Source organism: Rhinopithecus bieti, unplaced genomic scaffold (assembly GCF_001698545.2).
Source record: "Rhinopithecus bieti isolate Rb0 unplaced genomic scaffold, ASM169854v2 scaffold_17826, whole genome shotgun sequence".
In the NCBI taxonomy this organism is placed as follows: Eukaryota; Metazoa; Chordata; class Mammalia; order Primates; family Cercopithecidae; genus Rhinopithecus; species Rhinopithecus bieti.
The window spans coordinates 586,896-612,711 of record NW_016809016.1 but is presented as its reverse complement, the minus strand read 5'-3'; the positions used below and the strand labels follow the sequence as shown (position 1 = coordinate 612,711).

Below are 25,816 nucleotides of genomic sequence, written 5' to 3'. Positions count from 1 at the left end.
ATGGTCTCGATCTCCTGACCTTGTGATCCGCCCGTCTCGGCCTCCCAAAGTGCTGGGATTACAGGCTTGAGCCACCGCGCCCGGCCATTTATTTTATTTTATTTTATTTTTGAGACAGAGTCTCATTCTGTCGCCCAGGCTGGAGTGCAGTGGTGCGATCTCCGCTCACTGCAAGCTCTGCCCCCTGGGTTCACGCCATTTTCCTGACTCAGCCTCCCAAGTAGCTGGAACTACAGCACCTACCACCACGCCTGGCTAATTTTTTCTGTTTTTAGTAGAGACGGGGTTTCATCGTGTTAGCCAGGATGGTCTCGATCTCCTGACCTCGTGATCCATCTGCCTCGGCCTCCCAAAGTGCTGGGAATTACAGGTGTGAGGCACTGCGCCCGGCCACCCGGCCATTATTTTTATTAATAAAAGGAAGAAATGCCCTGCCCAGTTCACAATGACCCACTTGACTGTCGTTTTCACCTGTAGGGGTTGATCACCAGCAACCACATTTGCCCAAGTTAGCTCAGATACTGGCTGAGGTGGGTAGCTGGCCCAAGCCAAGTCCTTCCCTCAGAACTGGACTGAACAGATCCTAGTTCAATCTGGGATGCCTTCTCCCATGGCCGCCTCCTGTCATGCAAAAGTAACATAGCAAATAAAGCCAGCCTAACCTAGAGATAAGCAGAAACATGAAGTACAGAGAAGGTCCGTGGGTCCTTGGATCTTTGGCCCCTTTTGGGTCTGGCTACCTTCACACCACTGGGGCCCTGGGAGGTGCCTTGACTCCTAACAACCCATGTCTATTCTTGGTTTAATTCACTCTGATTAGTTACTATTGCAACAGAGACGTCTGGAGGCTTTGGCCTGCCTTCTCCTCGCTTCATTGCAACTGTGAGGCTCTACTCCCTGGAACTACAAGAAAATATCCACTCCTTTTTCCTCAGCCCAGGCAGGCTGGAGTCAGTTCCGACTTCACGCTATAGTTCAAGAAAGGAGACTAACGGCTGAGAATGGCTACTATTATATTGAGAACTGACTTCTTCCTGCATCTTGTCCTGAGCACCTTCATGCATTATCTACTTAGCTCAGTTGTATCACAATTCAATCTCTACTTCCCAGGTAGGAGTCTGAGGTTCAGAGAGATTAAGGTATGTGGTTGGCGGAACCCAGCTGCAGACAATGGAATCCTGGGTTTCAAATCTATGGTCTGCCCTCTTGATGTCTTTGCTTTTCTACCTGGAGTCCCTGGTTGGAGTTTCCGGCACCCCGCAGCCCCCGGCTCTTGCTGTGGGGTTTTAGCTGAACCCTTGACCTTGCCTCAGCTTCCTAATCTGCAAAATGGGGTGATATCATCACCCATCCCGATGTGAGGATTGTCTAGACTGACCCATGCAAATGGGGGTGTGGGTGAGTTTTGGAAGATCAGTACCTGCTCCAGAAGTGTAAACCAGTTCCTTCTTTTCTTTTCTTTTCTTTTTTTTTTTTTTCTTTGAGACGGAGTCTCGCTCTGTCGCCCACACAGGAGTGCAGTGGCCGGATCTCAGCTCACTGCAAGCTCCGCCTCCTGGGTTCCCGCCATTCTCCTGCCTCAGCCTCCCGAGTAGCTGGGACTACATGCGCCCGCCACCTCGCCCGGCTAGTTTTTTGTATTTTTTAGTAGAGATGGGGTTTCACCATGTTAGCCAGGATGGTCTCGATCTCCTGACCTCGTGATCCGCCCGTCTCGGCCTCCCAAAGTGCTGGGATTACAGGCTTGAGCCACCGCACCTGGCCCAGTTCCTTCTTTTCATTGGTTCTTGGCAACTGACTCAGAGATGATGGAGAGGAAAGAAAGGCAATCACATTTAAATTGGTAAATTTGAGCAGTCTCACTGCTAAAACTGGTGTGGGAGACAGATGTAATTAATCTGAAAAACACAGTGGATTTCTGTTCTTGTTTTTTTTTTTTTTAAGACAGGCTCTCGCTCTGTCGCCTGGGCTGGAGTGCAGTGATGCAATCTTGGCTCACTGCAACCTCTGCCTCCTGGGTTCCAGTGATTCTTGTACCTCAGCCTCCTGAGTAGCTGGGATTTCAGGCGTGTGCGACCACGCCTGGCTAATTTTTCTTTTTAGTAGAGATGGGTTCTTCCTATGTTGCCCAGGCTGGTCTCAAACTCCTAGACACAAGTGATCATCTCACCTTGGCCTCCCAAAGTGCTGGAATTATAGGCATGAGCCACTGTGCCCAGCCCCCCAGTGCTTTTTATTTTTAAAAATACGACCCATGGCCTTCCATTCTGTGTAGCCATGCCCCAGGTCCACGAGTCAACGGCAGCCTGGCATTTGAACTCTTCATAAAGTCTCTGTGAGTTTCCTTAAAAAATAAATGGCATTAAAAAAATTAAAATGAATTGAAAGCAAAACTTACTCATAAGAGGGATATCTGTGTCATGGATATATTAGTCAGCAACAAAACAGAACAGACAACGATATAAGCACCAATGTGGACAAATCTCAAATCCTTCTCTACCGAGCCAAAGAGGTCAGAAGAAAAGGAGTGCATACTTTTTGAATCTATGTATGTGACATTCAATAAAGGGTAAAACTATTTACAGTGACTGAGGGCAGGTCGAGGATTGCCTGGGGCTGGCAGTGGGTGACTGGGATCAACTACAAAGGAGCAGGAAGACATTTTTTGAGTCTGTGGGAAAGTTCCAGGTTCATGTCTTGATTGAGGTGATGGTCACATGTGTGTATATATGTGTCAAAACTTGTCAATCTGGGCCGGGCGCGGTGGCTCAAGCCTGTAATCCCAGCACTTTGGGAGGCTGAGACGGGCGGATCATGAGGTCAGGAGATCGAGACCATCCTGGCTAACACGGTGAAACCTCATCTCTACTAAAATACAAAACTAGCCGGGTGAGGTGGCGGGCGCCTGTAGTCCCAGCTACTTGGGAGGCTGAGGCAGGAGAATGGCGTAAATCCGGGAGGCGGAGCTTGCAGTGAGCTGAGATCCAGCCACTGCACTCCAGCCCCGGCGACAGAGCGAGACTCTGCCTCAAAAAAAAAAAAAAAAAAAACTTGTCAATCTGTTCTTTTAAAAGAGGTGTGTTTTTTTGTTTTGTTTTTTTTTTTTGGTAGAGACAGGGTCTCACTACATTGCCCAGGCTGGTCATGAACTCCTGGACTCAAGCAATCTTCCTGCCTCAGCCTCCCAAAGTGCTAGGATTATAGGCAGGAGCCACTGTGCCTGGCAAAATGGGTACAGTTTGTTACATGCAAAGTATACTCCAAACATCGATTTGACTGGGTGTGGTAGGCTCACACCTATAATCTCAGCACTTTGGGAGGCTGAGGTGGGAGGATTGCTTGAGCCTAGGAGTTTGGGTCCAACCAGAATAACATATCGAGACCCTGTTTCTACGAAAACACAAAATAAAAAATTAAAAATTAGCCAGGTGTGGTGGTGTGCCCCTGTGGTCCCAGCTACTTGGTAGTCTGAGGTGGGAGGATTGCTTGGGCCCAGGAGGTAGAGGCTGAAGTGAGCCATGATCATACCACTGCAGACAAGAGTTTTGCTATATCACCAGCCTGGGCAACATAGCAAGACTGTCTCAAAAAAATCCCCCAATGCCGGGCGCGGTGGCTCATGCCTGTAATCCCAGCACTTTGGGAGGCCGAGGCGGGCGGATCACGAGGTCGGGAGAATGAGACCATGCTGGCTAACACGGTGAAACCCTGTCTCTACTAAAAATGCAAAAAATTAGCCGGGCATGGTGGCGGGTGCCTGTAGTCCCAGCTACTTGGGAGGCTGAGGCAGGAGAATAGCGTGAACCCGGGAGGCAGAGCTTGCAGTGAGCCGAGATCGTGCCACTGCACTCCAGCCTGGGAGACGGCAAGACTCCGTCTCAAAAAAAAAAAAAAAAAGAAGAAACCAAACCAAACCAAAATAACATTGATTTCAAAAGGAAAAGAGACTGGGCACAGTGGCTTACATCTGTAATCCTAGCACTTTGGGAGGCCGGCAGGGTAGATCATTTGAGGTCAAGAGTTTGAGACCAGTCTGGTCAACATGGTGAAACCTAATCTCTACTAAAAATACAAAAACTAGCTGGGTGTGGTGGCGAGTGTCTGTAATCCCAGCTATTCCGGAGGCTGAGGCAGGAGAATTGCTTGTACCTGGGAGGTGGAGCTTGCAGTGAGTTGAGGTCACGTCACTGCACTCCAGCCTGGGCAACAAGCGAGACGCTGTCTCTAAATAAATAAATAGACAACATGTTGCCCATAATCCCATCTCTCCGGAGATAACTACTATTGTTTTGGTGTACGTAGAAAAAGCAATCAATTGATTGTAAGAAATATTAGTTCTAGGAAAGCACTGAGTCCTCTGTAGTACTTTCTCGGCAACTCCAGAGTTAATTATTTGGTGACAGTGAGAAGGGAAGGGGGAGGGGCTGGCACTTCATGTTCCCTTGTTGCCCTCCCTCGTCTCCTAAAAGCAGAGAGGGTGGGGAGCTATCATTCGGCTCCCCAGCATCACAGGCGGCTGAATGTGAATCACCTTCCCCTCTCCTCCCTTCCCACTGCTGGAGCTAGAGAATGGGCTGGCTTCACATCAGCCAGAAGCGGGAGGAGAATGTTCACCAACTTCACAAAACACGACTCCTCTTTTTACACCGGGAGAATGAGCACATTTTATTATTTGATCAGCACATTAAATGCCATCAGTACGGAGTGTCTGTTCTCTTATGCTAGTACCTGATGCCTGTTATAAATGAGACTCCGGAATGCTTTCCTGGCTGATGTAATTTTGAGACAGAATTTTCAGACGGAACTTCCGAAGAATCCCCCAAAAGCAATAGCATCATGGGTAGCTACGAAATTGGGACTGCTTAGGAACAATTTTGTTGCCTGCTTTTGGTGCTTAACATTTTATTACACACGCAGCCTCACGCCATTAAACGGACTCCAAAACCATAACTTAATACAAGTTGCATCTCATTGCATCCTATGGGGCCCTATGTTCCTTGACGGTCTGATAAAGTTGGCTGGGAACGAGTTTGCTACTAGACCCTGTAAGTGGCATCTGAGGAGGAACGTGTCAGGGTACAAGTGTGGACAATAGAATCTCCCCGAGACTGTGACCCACAGGACGACTGATGAGGAGGTGGCTAACACCACAGCATCCTCTGCCAGCTGAGAGGGAGAAGTAAACATCTTCCTTGAAACCAGGGGTGATTTTGCCTCCTAGGTGACATTTGGCAAGGTTCAGAGAAATGTTTGGTTGTTATGACTTGCGGATGCTACTAGCATCCAACAGGTGGAGGCCAGGGATGCTGCAGAACATCTCAGAGAGCACGGGACAGCTGCCTGCCACAAAGTGTCATCCATCCCAAATGTGAATATGGCCCAAGTTGGAAACCCTGCTTCCAATCCTGCAGAGATGCTGTGTCTAGAGGGTCTATACCCACTTGCTGGGCAAATGGGAACGACTCAGAACAGTGGTCTAGATGGAGGGCCCATTGCAAGGGTCATGACAACACAGGTTCTAAAATAACGGTGGTGATGTGAAATAGCTAACACTATTGCAAGTGCTCACTCTGGGTTCGGCTTGATCATCTCATTGAATTTCTGCGACCTGGGAGGAAGGTACTGTGACGACTCCACTTTACAGTAAATAAATCAAAGACACATACAGCTGGTAAGCGAAAGAGCAGAGAGTTTGTTTTTTTCTTGGCATACTTTTTTGGGGGGCAGTTGTGATTTTTTTTTGTGGGAGCGTCTGGCTTTCCCACATGACTGTGAGCTCCCATGAGGGCAGCATCATATATGTGATGGACCTGTAGTACCCAGCAAAGTCCCTGCCATTCAAATCAGTGTTAATAAACAGGTGTTTAATGGAATCAAAGAAAAGAAATAAAGAATGAAGCAGGGTAATGTAGCTTGGGAGTTAGGACATTGGCATCTCAGCTAGATCCAGCCATTCAACAGATAATCATGGTGCATTTACCTTGTGCAATGCCCTGGAGAAACAAGCAGCGGTGTCCTGAAGCCGGCCTGTAATGGCTCATGATAGCTGATTGTTAATTTTTCAGAAATTTTGCAAGCTGGTTGCCAAACAGCCAGTGGGAAAAAAAAAAATTAAGTTATGTAAACTTACAATTAAATAATATCTTAAAAAGTAATACAACTCATCACTTCCTAAGTATTTTACTACATTTTGCTGGTATCTCGCTTCTTGAAGTTATTTATGTCGATTGTAGGGGTCGCCAGACTTTTTCTGTAAAGGGGCCAGAAAGTGAATATTTTAGGCTTTGGAGTCCATCGGCTGAATCGGGCCGCTTGCTGGTGTATTGTATCTGCGTGGTGAAAACTCTGCCGTGGGGTACATATCTTCCTAACTCCATGTCAAAGGACACATGTTGATAGCTTGTATAATAATTGGCTATGGTGGTTGTATCTGCACCAGGGAAATTGTCCAACTTTATAGATCAGGCTTTTCTTTTTTCAGCAGGCTGACTGTTGAACACAACACTGGATACAGTGTTGAGCAAAACCAGAATGAACCCTGCTCGCTTGGAGGGTACAGTGCAGTGCACTGGGGTTTGTGCCCCATTTCATGGTGGGGTGGGGCAAAGAGAGAGAGCTGTACAGAGGCTGGAGTGGATCTCCGTTGGAGACCACTGGTTGTTAAACAGCCAGTTAAAAAAAAAAAAAGATTAAGTTATGTAAAGTTACAATTAAATGAATAATATGTTTTAAAAGGTAATAAAACCCATCATTTCCTAATTATTTCAGTACATTTTGCCGGTATCTCTCTTCTTGAAGTTATTTATGTTTATTGTAGGGGTTGCCAAACTTTTTCTGAAAAGGGGCCAGAGAGTGAATATTTTAGGCTTTGGAGTCCATGGGCTGAATCTGGCCTCTTGACTATAGTTGCTGACCCTCCAGGACAATAGTTGCTGAGGTCCCATGAGGGCAGCGTTTTATGTGCAATGGATCTATAGTATCCAACACCGTCCCCGGCCCTCAAATAGGTGCTAATAAACCAGGTGTTTAACGGAATCAAATAAAAGAAAGAAAGAATGAATGAAGCAGGGTCATGTAGCTAAGGGGTGAGGACATTGGCATTGCAGCTAGATCCAGCCATTCAACAGATAATCATGTTGCATTTACTTTGCCCTGCTTCATTCATTCTTTCTTTTTATTTGATTCCATTAAACACCTGTTTATTAGCACCTATTAGCACCTATTTGAGGGCCGGGGGCCTTGTTGGGTACTACAGATCCATAGCACATAAAATGCTGCCCTCATGGGAGCAGGGGAACATCCACTTACTGGTGCAGCTGCTGGAAGGCGCCTCAGCTCCACCTCTCCTAGGCTGCACCTCAGCTCCGTTGCTCTCCTTCCCAACAGGGACTTTGCCACCTCATCAAATTCCTTAATGGCAGCCTGGGTAACAGGTGTGTCTTTCCCTTCTGAGTTGGCTACAGGGGACACCTCAGAGAACTGGAGTTGAGACTGTGCCCACGAAGGCACTTTATTGCCTGTTCAGTATGGCATCCCAGCTCCCAGCACGGAGCTTGACCAAGTGAGTCCTCCACCAGTGTGGCCCGGCGTGACCCCACAGTGGGCTGTTGAACGAAAGTGGTAGTTCAGGTGAGGGCAGACGTCATCCTTTGGAACTGACTCAAACAAGGAGACACCGCCAGCAAAGAATGCAGAAAATGACAGGTTTGTCTGGTGAACTGGCCTTTGGTTAGTGAACGAGCCCGCGAGAGCCCAAGGGGAGTGAAGGGTGCATGAACTGCCGTGCCCTTCCTGCTACTCTGTAAGCTTCTCAAGTTCAGCGTTAGAAGGCGAGACTCTTAGGGGCTCGGACCATTCTTTGCAGGGTCTGGAGTTCCAGGGTATTGAGCATGACTCGGGGACATGGTCCATCCACAGGAGCTCGATGGACTTGTGTCTCCTATAATTTGGGGAGCTCCAGGTTTGGGGCTCTGATGGAGTCTGACGGCTGGATTAAGATTCCTTTCTAGGTTGGGAACCTGGGATACTGGAAGGTGGAGGGGCTCTGCAATGAGTTACCCAAGTCCCAGTCTAGGAGGCTGTGGACTCGACTGCCACACTGTCACAGACTGAGTACTAATGCCATCCCATCTCATCCCCCGCAACTTACTGACCTGATCCTGTGGCTGGACCTTTGCTAAGCACCAAGGAGTATGTTTTTGACAGTCAGTCACTGTGTATTTGCTGCACCCCAGCTTTGTCCAGGCACTGAGCTAGTGCTGTTGCCAGACAGGCGATTCTGGCTTCTGCCCTTAGGAACTTTCTTTGCAGTGTCTTGGGGGCTCCATTTCCCTGATTTGAAACTATATTCAAGAAATACTGTTATTTAAAGATGACATTGATTGAATTCAATACTTTTTTCCTGAATGCCTGCTCAGGACAACATTACAACGATAGACATTTGTAATGGCTTCCTAAATTCCCAGAGGAGTGGGAAGCGCATGGAACTTGAGGTCAAACAGAATCTGAGGTTCAAACCTCAGCTGGATCCTCATTGTTGTCTGACCCTGTCTGAGCCTCAACTTCCTCACTCTTAAGATGGGGATGGTAATCGTTCCTACTTCCTAGGTTGGTGAGGAGGAATAAATGAGAACAAATATATAAGGCCTCCAGCATAGTATCTGGTGTTTGGGTACCGGTCATTATCACGGTATGTCCTACTTAATGTTTACAAATCAACCACTCTACTGCACTGCATTGAGGATGTCTGGAAAGGTCCTGGAATATATCAGGGATTTGCATCCTGCTAAATCTCCTCCTTCTACTGGAGTTTTATGCCCTGTATGGGTAGGGGCATGTCCACGGATGTCCCCGAAGTGGACAGCAACTGCTTTGCCTGCCACTGGGCCACTCCACCCCGTGACTTTGTGCTAGCCCTTATTGCTTCCTTCTGTGGGGGGAGGCGGGGATGAAAGTGTCCTCACTGGCCTCCTTGCCTCTAGGTTTCTCCTCTGCAACGCTCATCTGTGCCACACTGCAGCCTTTTGAAGATGCCATGTACAAGTCACTCCTTTGCATGGCCCATGTGGCGTCTCGCCACTGCTCTAGTCCCTCAGTTTGTATTTCAGGGCGCTGCTTGCTCACCGCCTACATCTCTGCTCCACCCCCTCCAGGGACCGTGCACTCCATGGCAAGTGAGTTCAGTTTCCTGAATAAGCTGAGCATCCTCTCATCTCTTTCCCTTGGTAGGAGCCATTCCCTCTTCCTCGAGCACCTGTCCCCTTCTTGATTCCTGAAGAACTCTTAGAGTACCCTGGTCCCCCACACTGGGTTAGACATCGCCCTTTCTGTTCCTGGAGCACCAAGCACAATGTCTGTTATTGTTCTGGACTCTGACCTCTCTGCTTTGTGGTTGAGGATGAGGACAGCACCTACGTCATAGGGTGTGAGAAGAAAATGATGTGTGCATACAAAATTCTTAGCACATAGGAAGTCTCTGGCCACTGTGGTTATTATAGTCACTACTATTAATACCCTAGTGCCTGGCCTGTGACCAGCATACAGCAGGAGTTCAATTAAAAAAAATTTGAACGAAGGATCTATTCCCACCCCCTTAATGGACTGGGGGGTTTCTTGGCCACAACCACCCCCCAACACCTACATATCTAGGTCTTGCCCCTTCATGCGTGGTGGTTTTCTCAAGGTTGTTCAAGCTCAAAACTTGAAGGAAATGACAGCAAATTGTGGGGAGTTAATGAATTTCTAAATTTCTAATCTAATTGTGCCTCCCCCAGGAGGCATCTCCTGGGCAGGCTGGATGTGAGTCTTCTTTGATGAGGGATGCAGCCTGGGACCTGCCTTTCACCCCCTGCCTGAAACCCTGGCCAGGCTCGGGGAGAGGGTCCTCTGGGCAGCACCTTCACGCTGCCTGTTCTTGGGAGAGGGGGTGTGAATAATTTCCACCAACGGCACAGATGCTGTGGATATTCCGCAGTGTTCACGACGCAGTTCAACACGCTGCACACATTCATGTGTTCACTACAGAGGCACCTTCACTTAAAAAGGCAAAAATCTGGGGTTTTAACGTTATTAGCTGCAGGAGCACGTGGAGGTAAGAAAACCTGGCTGAGGAGCTGAGCATTTGCTAGGTGGTCTTAGGTGCCGGCTGCTTGTGATGGCAGAAAGGAAGCTTTTTGCATCCAGGCTGCAGTTCCTGATACCCCGGGTCACAAGAGAATGGAATATGGTTCTCTCGTGGGCTGGTGCTGGGCCTGTGAACTCAGATAAAATGACCAGGTGGGGTCCCAGGGAAGGTAAAGTAGGGGGAGCTGCTGGGGTGGGCACAAGAGGGGTGGCTGTGTAGGTAGTGGGGGCTTTAACTGGGTTCCTAGAAGAGGCTCTGTCTCCAGGAGCAGAAGAAAAGATGGATGGGGCCCGTCCCCTTTCCCCAGAAGGTTTGAGAACCCCCAAGGCCAAAGCCAGCAGACGTCAAAGGCCAGGAGTTCGAGGCCTGCCGGGTCCCGCAGTGAGAGACAGGGCAGGGTGGGCTCATGATCACCGCGGGGACACTTTCAGTCGGGGAGGCGTCCGCGTCCCACGGCTCCATCTGGCCAGCCCGCTGGGCAGCCTGGACCGCGGAGGGGGCGTCAGCGGTCGAGGGTTCCAGTCCCGGTCCCTCCACCCAGCCCCGCCCTGGCTATTCTTCATTTCCCGTCCGAGTTCCGGCCGGGGGCGGCGGGGTGGGCGGGACGCGGGCCTCTCTCTCCGGGCGGCGGGCTGGCTCCCGCCCGGAGAGCGCGCGGGGGCGCGGCTGGCGTGACGTCACGCGCCCCGCCCCCTCCCCACATTCCGGGGGCGGGGCGGCAGGGGCCCTGCGGAGTTACGCCCGCCCCAGCCCCCTCCCCAGGGCTGCCCTCCCGTCGGCCGCGCCTCCCGTCGTGGCCGCGACCCCGCCCGGACCGCGGACTCCGCCCGCGAGGGCCGAAGCCGCCGCCGTTGCCGCATTGACGTCAGAGGGGCGGGCACATGACCCGCGGGGACCCAATCGCGCGGGCGCCCCGGCTCCGCGAGCCAGGCGCGGCCGCCCGCCCGCGGCCCTCTCGCCGCGGACCGCCTCGCGCGGACACACGGCTCCGTACACACGCGCGCGGCGGCGGCGGGGCCCCGAGACACGCCCGCCCCCACCCGGCGGCCGCCCTCCGCGCCTTTGGCCCGGCCCGCCCTCAGCCTCCCCCGCCCCTCCCCGCCGCCGCCGGAGCCCGGGTCAGCCGCCGCGAGCATGCACCGACTCGAGCTGGAGGGAAGCCCGGAGCCCCGCGGGAAGCGCCCGAGGCGGCCTCAGCCCGCGCGCACGCGCCGCCCCCCGCGGGCAAGCGCCCCCTCCGCTGCGGGCGCCCCCAGTCCCACACCCCCCCACCTTCCCGGGGGTGGGGGGGTGCGGGCCGCGGATCCGGGGGCTCGCGCGCCCGCAGCCAGCCGCAGAACAGCCCCCTCTCCCCGTCCCCGCCCCAGCCCCTCCCCGGCGCGGCCATGGATGTGACCAGCAGTTCGGGCGGCGGCGGCGACCCCCGGCAGATCGAGGAGACCAAGCCGCTGCTGGGGGGCGACGTGTCGGCCCCCGAGGGCACGAAGATGGGCGCAGTGCCCTGCCGCCGGGCTCTTCTGCTTTGCAACGGGATGAGGTACAAACTGCTGCAGGAGGGCGACATTCAGGTCTGTGTCATCCGGCACCCGCGGACCTTTCTCAGCAAGATCCTCACCTCGAAATTCCTGAGGCGCTGGGAGCCGCACCACCTAACGCTGGCCGACAACAGCCTGGCGTCCGCCACGGTGAGTGGCTCTGCGCGGCTGCACCCTAGTCTCCCCTCGGGGCCCGAGATGCGCCCTCCCTGGCTGCCCCCTGGCGCTGCACCTGGAGCCCAGGGCCTGGGGGGCGGTGGGGGCTGCCGGGGGAACGGGGAGAACCAGGGCTTCCCGCTCCTGGCCTGCTCGCGGGGCTCAATTTTGGAGTCTGAAGCCCAGACCAGCCGACCGGGCTCGAGAGAGACCCTTAAAATTCTGGAGACTCGGCCCACCGCCAGACTGGGTGCCCGGGGACCTTCTGCCCCCAGCTCTTGTGTTTCTGGTGGTTGGGACTCGAGGATGGACCCGACGCTGGGCCCTGATGGTGGTGGGGGTTCTCTCTCTGGAAGCCCCTGGCCCATCTGGATCTGAGGGGTGGGGGAGGGGAAAACAAAATACCACCCCTCAAAATAAAAAAAAAACCAACACAACAAAACCTCCAAACCCCTAAACCCAAAGAATTTCCAGAAGCCAGTTCCTCTGTTTGGTTTACCCGTCCTTTATTCTCTTTCCTGCCAGGGCTGGCAGGCAGAACGGGGTGCTTCCCTTTCTGAAAATCTCATTCGTACATTGAGAGGTTGGAAGTGGAGGGGGAGGGGGCAGTGGTCCTGGAATATCTCAGGACCCAGCGGTGATCGAGTTCTAGCCTGGAAGCTGCTTGGTCCGGCATTGTCTGTAGAGTGTGTATATACGTGTGTGTTTTGTTGTTGGAGGTTTAATTTTGTTATTGTTTTTAAATACATGGCTAGGACTGGGTCAGCTGGATGAGTCGGAGAGGAAAATCCATTGATCTGTTTCTGAAATCAGATCTGCAAATGGTGGCCTCGGTACGTGGAGAAAGACAGCTGTGGTGGGGTCGAGGGGAGACTGGGGGTGGCGGGTAGGAGCTTGAACAGGATGCTTTGTGTTTTGAAACAAGGACAGTTTCAAATATCGGCTGGGGCCTGAGCCTTGCCGTGGGGGTCCCATCCTCCTTGGAGGGGTGGCTTGTCTTCTCCAGAATGCACACTCCTCCCTGGGGCCACCGTGATCCTGTTTACTAAGCACAGTGGGAGGGGGCCGAATCCACTGCCTGCCCACACCTGTGCCAAGAAAACCCAGCCAGGAAACAGGGTGTCGCTTACATGGCATGTCACAAACGTGTAGCGTGTGTAGACATTTCCTTGGCATCCATGTTCCCTTGGCGGTGTGTCACAGGCCATGACACATTCCCCAAGGAATGGGGAGAGGGGAAAAGTTAGCTGAAGAATCCTACTCCTTGAACCAGTCCCCCACCCCCCACCCCAGAGCATTGCAGTGCTTGAGGACTTTTATTCTGAATTTGGGGTCCGACATGCTTAGAGCACCTATTTTCTCTTTCCTGTGGGCACATTGGTGCAATATCTGCAAAGACTTCTTTCTCAGGGAGGATTGCTGGTCGCGGGGAGGCGGCCCAGTCCCCGGTCAGGCTGGTGCATGTTCTCAAGCCCGTCCCGCGCCACAGGCCGCAGCATTTGGCTTTCCAATGGATGGAGGGGGAGAGAGCCTCTGAAAATTTGCCAGTACAGAGTGTTTCTGATGTGGAGAGGAACTGGTGACCGCGGTGCCCCCTGCCTGGGATCTGGAGACCCAGATCTGGCTTCAGAATTTTCACCTGGCTCAGGGGTACTTTATTGGCCTTTTTTTTTTTTTTCCCTCTTACACTCCATGAAATGAAGGGGAGTGGTGGTGGGGGGTAGGAAAATGGTTAGAAGGGACAGTGACCTGCCATGGGAAGGCCAGGTGGAGCCCCTTCTCCCCGTGGGAGAAGCCAGGAGCAAGTGTCCCACTGCTGCAGCCCTCAGTTTACAGGAAGCCAGCTCTCGAGGCTGATGGCTCCCCACTTACCTCCAATTGCTCAAGAGGTCTGTCTGAGAGAGGGAGGGAAGGAAGAAAGACCTGAATAGCCAGAGGCCCCTTGCTCACCTTGGCCAGCCCAGGTGGGTGGCACCGCCGGTAGCTTGGGCCTCTCTGGAGAACACCTGTCTAGTACTGGGAACTGAGGCTTATCCATGGAGCGAGATTCCCCTCTTGGCAGAGCCATGCTCTGGTGTTAGGAAATGTGGCAAGAAGAACTATAAGGAAGTGTCCGATGGGCTGGCAAAATCCCCTTTCCGTCACCAAGCACTGCAGGCAGGGGGTGTCCTTAAGTCTTGCCCTTGCCCTCTGGGGGGCTCCAGGGAGCCTTGCCTCAGGGCCTATGAGCCTGGAGGTGGGGCTGTGAGGGCGGGCCTGGCTGGAGGGCTGGCCTCTGGGGCAGAGGTGAGGTTGGGACTGCCACCAGGGCTCTTGTCCCATCATGAGACACCTGGTTGGTGTCCAGGCTGTCGGGGAAGCCGAGGAGCCCCTGTGGGGTTTCCCTGAGGCCTGGACATTATGTAATCCGTCTGCGTTTTATAGTGCAGCCTAAGCACTCTATTGAGAAATATGAGCCCAAATGAAACAAAGGTGAATTTGAGTGCAGTTCCCTATAACAGAAACCCTTTGCAGTCCTGTGGCTTTGCAGCAGCCCCATGCCCAGCCCTGAGCTCCTGATATGCCAAGTATGTTTCCTATAGAGTCATATCCTTCCTTGAAATATCAATCATCCATATTTTAAGCCGTGTACACAGCCCAACTCAGAATCATCTGGTAAATATCTGGTTAATTGTATGGGCTTCAGGAACAACACCCAGAGTGATTGATACGGATTCAAACCAGTAAACAAACCAAATACTCTTTTTTGCCCAAACCTTCTGCAGTCTGTCTCCGTTGATCCAATTAACTGAATCGTGAGAGATTTAAGACCAGGCTTCCAGGAGCACATCTGCATCAGGCTGGGATGCAGGCGTACTGGGGCTCCCAGTCCCACCTGCTGGGTGACACCAGCTAGGGACACCTTTTAGTCTGGGGTCCAAGGGACCTGATAGCCCTCCAGGTTGTCTTACCAGAGGAGCCAGCAGCCTCACCCACCTGGCCTGCCTGTAAACTTTGCCTCCTGTGGGATCAGGTCGGAGCTTGCCCTGCCCTGGTCTTCTGGGCCAGTTACTAATTAAATCCTTACAGAGCCAACAGCGTGCCTAATGTGGCTTGTGACAGCCGCCAGGTCTGATGCACCCTGTGCTTGGAGACTTTGGATCCGAAATGCTCGTAAACAAAGGAGGAAGCAGACAGGCAACAGCTGACTTGGGAGGGGAGATGGGGAGGCCAGGGCCCCCTCCCTGGGGGACCCAGGACTGCACCTTTGTGGGGAAGGGCCTGTCTGCCCAGACTGTAGCCTGAATGTGGTGCCCTGTACCCTCTTTGTACCCAGACTTCCCAGTCCCTGGGCCTCACTGGCTCTTTATGGCTGGTGATGGTTGTGTTGGTTGTAAATGACAGCCAGGGCAGCCAGGGGTTCTGCATAAGCAGCCGGGTTCAGCAGGACCAGAATCCATTTTGCTGTTCTCGTCTCTGGGTTGAATTTGATCACCTGCTAGACATGTTTGTCCATGGGCAGAGGGCTTTGTCTGTAGGCTTTGTTTCTTCTGCACCAAAGAAGTACAAATAAGCTGCCTACCTTTTATTTCATCTTACTTTTAAGACATTGTGGCACACGGTATTTCAGAATGGTGGATCCAGTCAGAAAGTCCTTTATTCAGGGGTCGGGGCACAGGTGATGGTAGTGTTCTTTATTCTCAAGCCGTAATTCATCAGTGGCTTGTTTTTAAATTTTCACCACTGCTGTTTGATTGCACTGTTTCTGGGCATCTCGTTATGGATGGGAAAGGAGAAGCCACCTTAATTCTCAGTGGTTTTTTTAGTCTGGTGTTTTCTTGGTGGGGAGCAGTTGTTGTCTGAACTCGGACTTTGTTTAGCACAGGCTTGCTGCACACCTACTGTGTGTCACTTGCTGAGCTAAGAGTTACACATCCACATGGCTTGGTTTTTACTTGAGAATTAAAATCTGTGTCCTCCAGGGTGGTCACAGATCCCACGAGAACTCATCTGTGTCCACATGCACGCATGCTAATTGCTTTTTCACTTTTGTCACATACCCCGCTCCCCACCTTGTGCCTAGCCTGCCTTTAATTTATTTGATGTTTCTCGTGGCAGTAAACACAGAGAATTTTTTTCCCCCTTTCCATGCCATTTGTCATAGGAGGATTTTGGAGTGTATCAAAATTGTTTCCTAGACAACTTGTCTGATTGGAGGTGGTGGAGGGAAGGGGCTGAGACAGAGAGGAGAAAAAGTCAAAATTCTCTCTAAACTTTAAACATGGTCTGCCTTCCCCAGGCTGTAATAAGTAAGTGCATTTTAAGGAGGAGTAAGTTTTATTTTTTATTTTTTTGAGACGGAGTCTCGCTCTTTCGCCCAGGCTGGAGTGCAATCTCGGCTCACTACAAGCTCCGCCTCCTGGGTTCACGCCATTCTCCTGCCTCAGCCTCCCGAGTAGCTGGGACTACAGGCGTCTGCCACCATGCCCAGCTAATTTTTTATATTTTTAGTAGGGACGGCGTTTCACCGTGTTGGCCAGGATGGTCTCGATCTCCTGACCTTGTAATCCGCCCGCCTCAGCCTCCCAAAATGCTGGGATTACAGGTGTGAGCCACCATGCCCAGCCAAGGAAGGAGTAAGTTTTGATGCTGGCATTTGCCTGGTGCAATCTGAGATGCCTGTTATGGCCATGGCAACATCATGCCAGTCCAGGTAGAAGGACTTTCACTGCGTGTGGCTGAGCTTTCCTGCAAGTGGGTGACAGAGGTGGCAGTTGCTGCTGGCTTGGGCTGCTTGTCCCACAGGTTGACTGGTGTCACGGCCCTGCCTGCTCCTTAGTGTCTCACCGGGCAGTGAGAGAGGGCACTTCTGGGGTATTGTCGTGGGCAGGGCTCAGGGGGACCTGGTAGAAGGCAAAGCTGTCCCAGGGCGCCTCAACTGCCGCCAGCCAGTACTGACTTGTCTTGAGGGTACCCAATTGGTGTTTTGTTGTTGTGGACATTGCAGGGGGTCAGCATATACCTTTGATTGAAGGAATATATGAGATTAAGTGAGGCAGCCTGACGTGGGGCATCTCTGCTATGGGACAGAACAGATTTGGGTTTTGCGGTCTCATGGTGCTGGGTCTGGATTTGGAGGGTGTAGTTTCCTGGCTGTGTAACTTTTGGCACTTTGCTTTCCCTTGCTGGGCCTTGTTTTTTCTCCATCCTTAGGGAGGAGCACCTCATGTCTAGGGTTGCTGTAAGGATTGGAGAGGATAGATAAGCACCTACTAGTATAGTCAGCATGCAGTGACCAGGATTCCAACTCTTGTTTTGCTAATTGCCCTGAAAGAACTTCATGACTTCTGCACAAATGGAAGGAAGTATTGTTACCTAAAAAATGGGTGGCCTCCAGGGAGTTCCCTGAGATGAATAGTGCACTGGGGAAAGTTAGGGGTATTTAGCAGGTCTCATAGGTAGGAAGGCAATGAAATTGTTGTAAGCAGTTTAAGAAAAATTCCTTGGGGGCATAGTCTAGTTTCTTAAGATAAATTACAAAAATTGAAATACTCGTATATGCATCAGGTAGATTTGATTAGTATAACAAGGCATGTAATGAAAAATGAAGCTTCCCTTACTTGATGCCCACACAGCCCCTAGTGGCCCTCCTTGGAGGCAAACGCTGCTGCTCGTTTCTTGTGTATCTGGACATGCACACACACAGCTAACTGTCCACCATGGTTCTTCACTGGACAGAATATTTTGGAGACCCTCCATGCGTGTGCAGCTGCCTTATTCTTTTTCACTGCTGCATAGTGTTCTGTCATAGAAGTGTATCACAATAATGTAGGTTGACCCTCACCTATTGATGGTCATTGAGGTTAGTCTCAGCCTCTTTGATATGGTTTGGATGTGTTCCCACTTAAATCTCATCTTGAGTCATAGCTCCCATAATTCCCTTGTGTTGTGTGAGGGACCTAGTGGGAGATAATTGACTCATGGGGGCGCTTTCCCCCATACTTTTCTCATGGTAGTGAATAAGTCTCATGAGATCTGATGGTTTTATACGCGGAAACCCCTTTTGCCTAGCTCTCTCATTCTCTTCTTGTCTGCTACCATGTAAGACGTGCCTTTCACCTTCCACCGTGGTTGTGAGATCTTCCCAGCCATGTGGAACTGTGAGTCCATTAAACCTCTTTCTTTTGTAAATTGCCCAGTCTCAGGTATGTCTTTATCAGCAGCATGAACACGGACTAATACCTTCAAAGAATTTCCTTCAAAGAAAACATTTTCTATTTTTACTCAATTGAGTTGTCTCTATTTTGATAGTTTGGATTTTCCTTTGCTTACTTCTTTGGGATGGGGGAGCCGAGCCTCTTTTTGAAGAGGGAACGGCAGTGTTGCCTGGAGTTACTGCTACCTGGAGTCATGCTTTGGTGTGGCTAAAGGTCACCAACCAGGGATCCCCCTCAGAGGCTCTGGCCACTTGGTCTTCCCCAGAGCTGAAGGAACACAGGTGACCAGGGGTCTCCAACAAAGACGCGTGCTGACCTCCACCCGCAGGACAAGGATCTGGGCAGTTCCACCTGAGGGCATCGCTTTTTGTTCCCCGACTTCCTGCTTTCCCCAGGATGGAAGCCAGGCCACCCAGCCCCATGGTGGAGAAAGAGAGGAAGTGAGAATTTCTCTTCCTTGCTCCTGGCTCTGGTGATGAACCACCCAGTGTATTCAACAGGCACCGAGGGAGATTGTGCGCATTTTGAAAGGAAGCTTCGCTTACATCAGCAGAGCCCTAACCGAAGGGTGATGAGACGTGCGTGTGGGGGAGGTGTTTGCTGTGTGTATTGAGGCAAAGGAGATGGCAGAGAAAATATTTCTGGTGCTGAAATTGGTTCCTGACTTCAGTAGCCATTTCCTTACCCCTCCCATGTGCACAGCACTCGCCCTGGCATTTGGGTGTGCAGTGAGGTCACAGGAAGAGAACATGGCAGACCCAGTGGAGTAGGGGAGTGAGGACCTGGACTTTGAAATCGGACAGGGGAGCTTAAATCCTACTTCTGCAACGTCCCAGGTGGTGACCTTGGGCAGGCCCCCTAGCCTGTGTCCTTATCTGTAAAGTGAGGATCAGAGGGACTTCCTCTTAGCATTGATGTCAGGGTAAGTGAGGTGAGGCCTGGCGGTGTTTTCATGCCTTCATTCAGCAGATAAGTGTCACCGTTCTAGGCACTCAGAAGAAAACAAGAGCCTGCCCTCGTGGAGCCTGTGTTGGTGGGAGTGGGTGACAGACAGACAACTAAGTTAAGAGCAAGTAATTATAAAATCCGATGACTGGGATTGTGGAGAAAAGCAAGCAGGGTGGGGCGAGTGGTGGGCTGCTTTGTACATAGTGGTCAGGGAAGGGGGTGATAGGACTTCTATGGGGAAGAGCATTCCAGGTAGAGGGAACAGCAATTACAAAGGCCCTGAGGCAGGAGATGGTACTTAGAAACCACCCAGTAAAGTGGCTTGCACCTGGTACATGCTCTGTGATGATCAGTTTCCTTCCCTCTGCTCTCAGGAGCTGTTATTATCTGTTTAAAACATTAATGAGTATGTAGAATGTGCGAGGTGCCGGGCACACAGGCAGCTCCTTGCCCTGTAAAGCTTCCATTCTATCGCTTCTGTTGTCTGTGTTTTCTTTTGTTTTTTTTTTTTTTTTTTTTTTTTTTTTTTTTTTGCAAACCTGGCTACCTCCCAATAAATAGTGAAGAATAGCCCTGTAGCAGTGCTTTAAGAGACTCTTAAATGACAAAGCCCAGCAGAACTTTTAAAACCCAACTCCCTTCGTCCTTAACTACACTGTAAGGATCCTAGGATCTAGAACACACTAGTGGTCTGATTCACCTCTGGTTTTGCCAGCTGGGAAGGGGTGAGGGGAAGTGTGTGGCTCAGAGACCCTGGCAGCTGGCTGAGCAGCCCTCCTGGGATTCAAACCCAGACTCCCGCCTTCCCATGGCATCCTTTGTTCATGGCTCTGCTGCTTTCAAGCTACTGTCAGAAATGGTAGGGTGGACAGAGCAACTGAACTGATTGCACTGGGCAAACTCTCTTTGGAGGGAAGCACGTGCTCCGGATCATCCGGTCCCTGGGTGGATATAGGAATTGAGTATATGGAATCAGGCATCTGGGTGCTTCCCTTGGGCTGGGCTGGCTGCATCAAGCTCAGGTGGGGTTATTTGGAGAGGGAAGATCACACCGGGACTTCTACTAGCTTCTCTGGGTGTCATGGGCCAGTGCCAGCTTCCTTAGAGGTCCAGAATATCTGAAAATTGGAGCACACAGTCTTCTGAGCAGACCCAGGCCTGGCTGTCCTCCCTCCCATGTTGGCTGCCTGTGTGGACTAGGTGACCCTGTTTACCACCACACACATCGGTGTGAGGCTCCGCAGGGAAGGGGAGCCACAGGTATGGAAGGGGCTGTGTGTTCGCCAGGCAGGCTAGCTGCCGTAACATGCAGCCCTGGCATCTGGGTGGCTTCGTGCAGCCCAGTTCTTGTAGTCCTGCAGGGGTCTCCCGAGGGTTCTGCCCCCTCTTTTTCTTGTGAAATGGTTCTGCCCTCCCCTAGGTCCTTCATTGTTGCGGGGATGGGGAGAGTGAGCACCACAGTCAACCCGTTTGTAGGTCTGGCCGCTTGGTTGGTCAGAACTCAGACACGCGGCCACACAGAGTGTAGGGGAAGACTGGGGAACATGGTTTACATGTGTGTCCAGGAGGAAGAGGAGAGCATGGAAGCGATGACTACTCCCCCCCTAGGATCCCTGGGATGCAGCAGTAGACCTTGAGGTCTCCAGGGTACCAAGAGCAGAGGGGCTTTCCTAGAAAGGAAATTCATATGACCGTGGTCTCATCTGGTTCCTGGGTTTGAGGTTGGTGGCAGGTCGGCAAAGCTTGCAGTCTTCTCTGGTGGGGGATAAAGTAGGGTAAGCAAATCTGTTGTAAGAGATGGACCTAATGTACTTGGTTGGCAGCGATGTTTATTGTATCCCTACTGTGTGCCAGGCATAGTGCTCGTTTTACTTTCACAATAGTCCTGCGGGGTAGGTTTTTATTCCCATTTTACAGATGCTCTCATGGAGTCTCAGATAAAGAGTGCTGGAAGGAAGTAGAGTTTAGTGTCAAAGCCAGGTCTGACCCCATGTCTGTGTGGGTCCGTCAATGTATATGCACCTGTTGGATGCACACGGAACTATTTCAGCCTCCTGCAGAAACATCCTAAGTAGAAATAAGTGAGCTTCTCAATTTAGTGTTTGCCAAGGTTGGTGAACATTCCTTTGTGATTTTGTCAAAAAAGTTAAGGGAACTGATGTGGGAAATTGGATGCCAACTATTCGTAAAGAGTAAGCATTAGGTGTATAACTTGAACACCAGATATTATTTGTGCAAAGTGAGTGTTCTGGGGCGCTGTGCTTGCATAGTGAGTGCTCTCAGGCATGGCACTTGGAAAGTCAGACACACTCTTCCCTCTCAAGGGACTCATAGTTAGATGGGGGTATTACAATTATGATGCACCGTAGAACAAAGCACATTGCTTAGAGAGGTTTATGTCTTGTCCTGTGTTTGGACGGAGGAAGAGACACCATCATAGGGGTGGGTAGTTTCAGGAAGGACTTCTTTTTAGGAGACAGGTATCTGGATGGAGAGGTAGGATGGAGACTGATGGAGATGAGGGTAGCAGGTTGGAGGTGGGAATGGGCAAAGGGAACAGTGAGCAAAGGGACAGGCCAGAGCAGCCAGGCACATTCCGGGGGTCTGTGTGATTTTTATGGGGTGGACATCATAAGACAGCATAGGAGTTAAAGAGAGAGGTGGGTTCGCCTTCTAGAGCAGAGTCTACCAGTGTGGGGTGATTAATGCTGGGTAAACCCATGTACCCTGGGGCAGGTGGTGCTTTACGATGCAGATGCTGATGACTGGCTGGCCATCCAGGAGCCCGGAATGTCACAGATTGGAAGGCTTAGGAGTGCAGGGATCTCCAAGTCGCCAGGGCCAGGCAGTTAGTCACAGTAGTGACCGTGCAGTGGCCACTCATGTGATTAGTGTGTTTCCTCTTGCCAGGGGCTATGCTATGCAGGTTCTATTAGTAATCCCTACAACCCAGCAAGATACTGTTACTCTCTCCATTTTACCAATGGGGACGCTGAGGCACTGCCTCTCAGCAGACATTGTTTGGATGAATGAACGAACAGCTTGCCTAGTTGGGAGGTCCATCCTGTTGGAAGGGGAGAGGGACCCACGGAGAGGGAGGAGCGAGCTCAGATCTCTACCCCTCCACTTGTAACCCCACAGGCCTCTGGCCCTCTGCATAAGAGCGAATTGTATCGCTCCCCTGCTGCAGGGCTCTGTCCATACTGAAGGAAGGTGTGTGGGGGATTGCGCGTGTGGTGTGTGCAACACATGGCCCAGCTGTGGTGCACACAGCCTTTCTTGGTGTGGACACAGGCCCTAGGATTCTGAGCCCACCTCTGTGGCTTAGGAAGAGTGGTGGTAATGGTGTCAGGCTGCTGGGCTTAGCCTGGTGAGCTCCTGGTGGACTTTCTGCCGGAGGCCCCTGCTACTCCCAATCCCAGGCCTGAGGTCTCCAAGCTGTGGCTCACGGGGCCCCTTTCTTGAACGGGACCCTTTTTTCTCCCAGGGCCTGTGCTGTCTGGAAGGTGATCCCATCAGGCTGGAGCCCAGGGCCAGGGACACAGTTGGGCACCTTCTAGGTGACGCTCTGCTTCGTGTCTGCAGTGGGGGAAGCACACTGGGGTCTGAGCTGGCGGTTTTCGGGGGCAGGGCTGCCTGTTAGAAAGGGGAACGATGACTTGCTGACGTCTGTTTGTTGCTCTGGTTGGTTCACATTTCACGGCCCTGTGACTGAGGCTTGCTTCAGGGTGGGAAAAACAAAGAGCTCGAACTGTCCCAGCAGGCTGGTGGTGACTGAGCTCGAGGAGTCCCAGCAGGGCCAGAGCCCAGGGCCAGATGATATTCGTGTCCAAGGTGGAGTGGAGGGGCCGCGGGGTGATCATGATCATTTCATGCAGTCATTCTCAGACCTTTAGGCATGTGTGCATTGCATCCTCTCATCAGCCCCAGGAGGCGTTAGCAGGGGAAATGGAGACTTCGAGAGTTTCACGTTACACAACTGGAACCCAGGCAGCCTAACTCCAGAGCCAGTGGCCTCCACATGTCACAATGAGTCCTTGGCTGGTGTGAGCACAGGAACTGTGGCAGCAAGGGCCGAGTCACCAGCAAGGCAACAGTAAGGACAGCGAACACTTACCCAGCGCCTATTGTTTGCCAGGCACTACTCTGAGCCCTTTGTGCAGATGAGCACTCATCTAATCCTCACAGTGCCCCTTGTTGGGTGGTGCTGTGATTGTCCCCATTTTACAGATGAGCAAACTGAGGCCCAGAGAGGAGCGGTCCCTGCTTACCTAGGTTGTGATGGTAGAGCCAGGATTTGACCTCAGGCTGTCTGGCTCCAGAGTATCACTGCGTGTGGCTGGTGAGCAGGGTTTTGGGGCTGCAAAGCAGCATGTGAGAAAGGCCCCAAGTGGCCAGGCTGGCTGTGAGCTGAGAGGAGGGCCTTGCAGAAGAGGGAGCGTGTGGGCAGAGCAGAAGAGTCCACCCTGACTGGACTGGAGACCCTTCTGGGAGCTCCCTGGGCCAACTTCCTGCAGACCCGTATCTGGAGGAGCCACGGCAGAGGATCGCTTCTCACCTGTCCTCATTGGACTGGGGTAGTCACCTCAGCCTCCTGGCCTGAGACCACCTGACCCTGCAGGCTGATCTGTCACAGCTGGTGGTGAGGACTTGACCACAGAGAGTGCGAAGTTCAAAGTCCACCGTGGAGCGAGCCTCCTGCCCTGCCTGGCTTCTGGCCTCAGCTTCCCCGTGCCTCTGACCTTTCGCGCACGCCTCTTCTTTCTGCTTGGAACCCCCCTGACCCGCCCCCCACTGCCAATCAGTGGTTTTTCAGGGCTGCCTTCCCCAGTTGAAGCCAGGGCTTGCTCCCCTGTGGCGCGGCACCACCCCAGCCGGGCAGCCAGGGCGCCTTTGCCTCTCTGCCTTCTCCACTCCACATTCACCTCCCCTCTCTTGTAAAAGCAAAACTGAAGCCATCATACAGGGATGACGACAATCTTACAAAATCAAGAAGGAAGAAAATCCTCACAGAATCCCACCACCTGGAAATCACCCGTATTAACCTTGTGGGGTGTAGCCATCTACGCTTTCTCCTAGGTGAGTGCCTGTGACATAGGTACACAGGGAGCAGGAGGAGCTTTTATTCTAGGTTGGCCTCCACCACCAGATGCTGGCCCACTGCTCCCCACAGTTGTAACAACCCGTGACATGTAACAAGCAGGCGCTGCCACATGTCCCCTGGGGGCCACATTGCCCCTGCTTGAGAACTGCTGTGTTTATTCATTTAATCATCACACCCATCTCGTGAGGTCCCATTTTCTGGAGCAGGCAGAGGCTGCCCGGGCTGGCATGTGACAGAGCTGGGAACCCCCGCACTGTCCCACAGTCACCTTGTCTCTTCAGAACTGGCCCAGAGGAGGTATGAAAAACAATGTGGGGGCCTTAGTAACCCTGTCCCCATGTCTGGCATGGTGTGGGGCCAAGAGCCGGTAGGCCACGATACCCCAGGTCCCCAGAAGGAAATCTCGGCTGGGCCTGGGCGTTGGCAAGCTCCCCCTTACCTTTGATCCGTCCCAACTGACCTCCTCCTCGCTGTCCCTGCCTTCGCCCTGATGACTCAGGACTTCAGAGATCTGGGTTGTTGAAAAGGGGAATTACATCATGCCAATAAGAGAGAGAGAGGGAGAAATTAGCATTAGAAAGTTTTGGTGTAAGGAAAAATGACTTCAAAACCTGCGTCTTGTGCCGTGTCTGAATTGAGGCAGGTTTCTGGGGGAGATTAGGGAGTGGGGAGGAGAGGGGATGGGACCCTGGCTTCTCACCTTTTCTAAAAAGGCCTTCATCTGTTTGACCCCAGACCCACCCACGGCTGGGCAGTGGGTCCCTCTGCTTTTTGTAGCTGAACCCCATCACCTGGAAAGCTATTAGAAAACAAGGTTCTGGAGTTGGCATGCAGGTTCTGCCCGCAGGCTTGGTGAAGGGGTAGGGGTCAGGGAGCACTGCAAAGACAAACAGTCTGGGGTTCTTCTGATGCCTCCAGTGGTAAGTAGGGCACCCTCTCTGGGCCAGCACAGCCCTGGCTGGGGGCATGACTAAGCGAGGGGATCCCAGCTGATCTCAGTCCTGCTGGCCTCCACTGGGTGCTCCTGCGTAGGGCCCTCCTTGCTCAGCCATTCTGGGAAGCTTTGCTTGAAGGGGTCCTCCCTGAGGATCAGGGAGGAGGAAATTCCCTGCCTCTGCTTGGAAACCCGAACACCATTTCCCCATCATATCTTGCAGGGAGGTGGAGGCGTTAAAGCCCCTGCCTGCCCAGGTCAGCCCTTCCCTAAAACAGGACACTGATCGGGCAGGGTGATTAGGAGGGGCTGGTCAGACTTTTTTGATCCAGACATTTCATGTGAGGCCATTTAACCAGTGGTGTGATCCAGCTCTCAGTTTCCTCATCTGAAAGCTGGGTATATAAGAGTAGCCACTCCCCAGGTTGTCCCGAGAATAAAGGAGAGAATACATGGAAAGTACTTAGTAGAGTGTGGACATGTGCTATGTGCTCAACAGATGTTTGCTACCATCATCATCATCATCATGACCCCTACCGTCACTGTCATCTCCACTGTCACCATCACTACCATCACTGTCACTGTCACCATCACCATCACCGTCGCCCTCATTATTGTGGCTGCCGCTTCTCTTGTGTTGGGTTTGCCCACCTGTATACCTTCCCCTGCTTCCTGCAGGACTGTGAACTTGAAGGCAGGGTTTGGGTCCATTTCTCCAGGATTACCCTATGTCAGTAAAGGCCTTTGAGTGTCTGTTGTTGCATGGTGGGGGACCTTGGCACCCCAGGCTGTGAAGGGACAGGAAAGTCTCACAGTTTT

General features: G+C 52.1%; 1 protein-coding gene across 1 annotated transcript in view; it reads left to right on the top strand.

Moving 5' to 3' along the window:
• The first annotated feature begins 11,436 nt into the window (after positions 1-11,436).
• Positions 11,437-25,816, top strand: part of CMIP (c-Maf inducing protein) — a 274,459-nt gene continuing 260,079 nt past the window's right edge. The window contains exon 1 of the mRNA XM_017888195.1: positions 11,437-11,808. Coding sequence (XP_017743684.1) covers positions 11,509-11,808 — 300 coding nt within the window. The 5' untranslated portion in view covers positions 11,437-11,508. The remainder of the gene's footprint in view (positions 11,809-25,816) is intronic.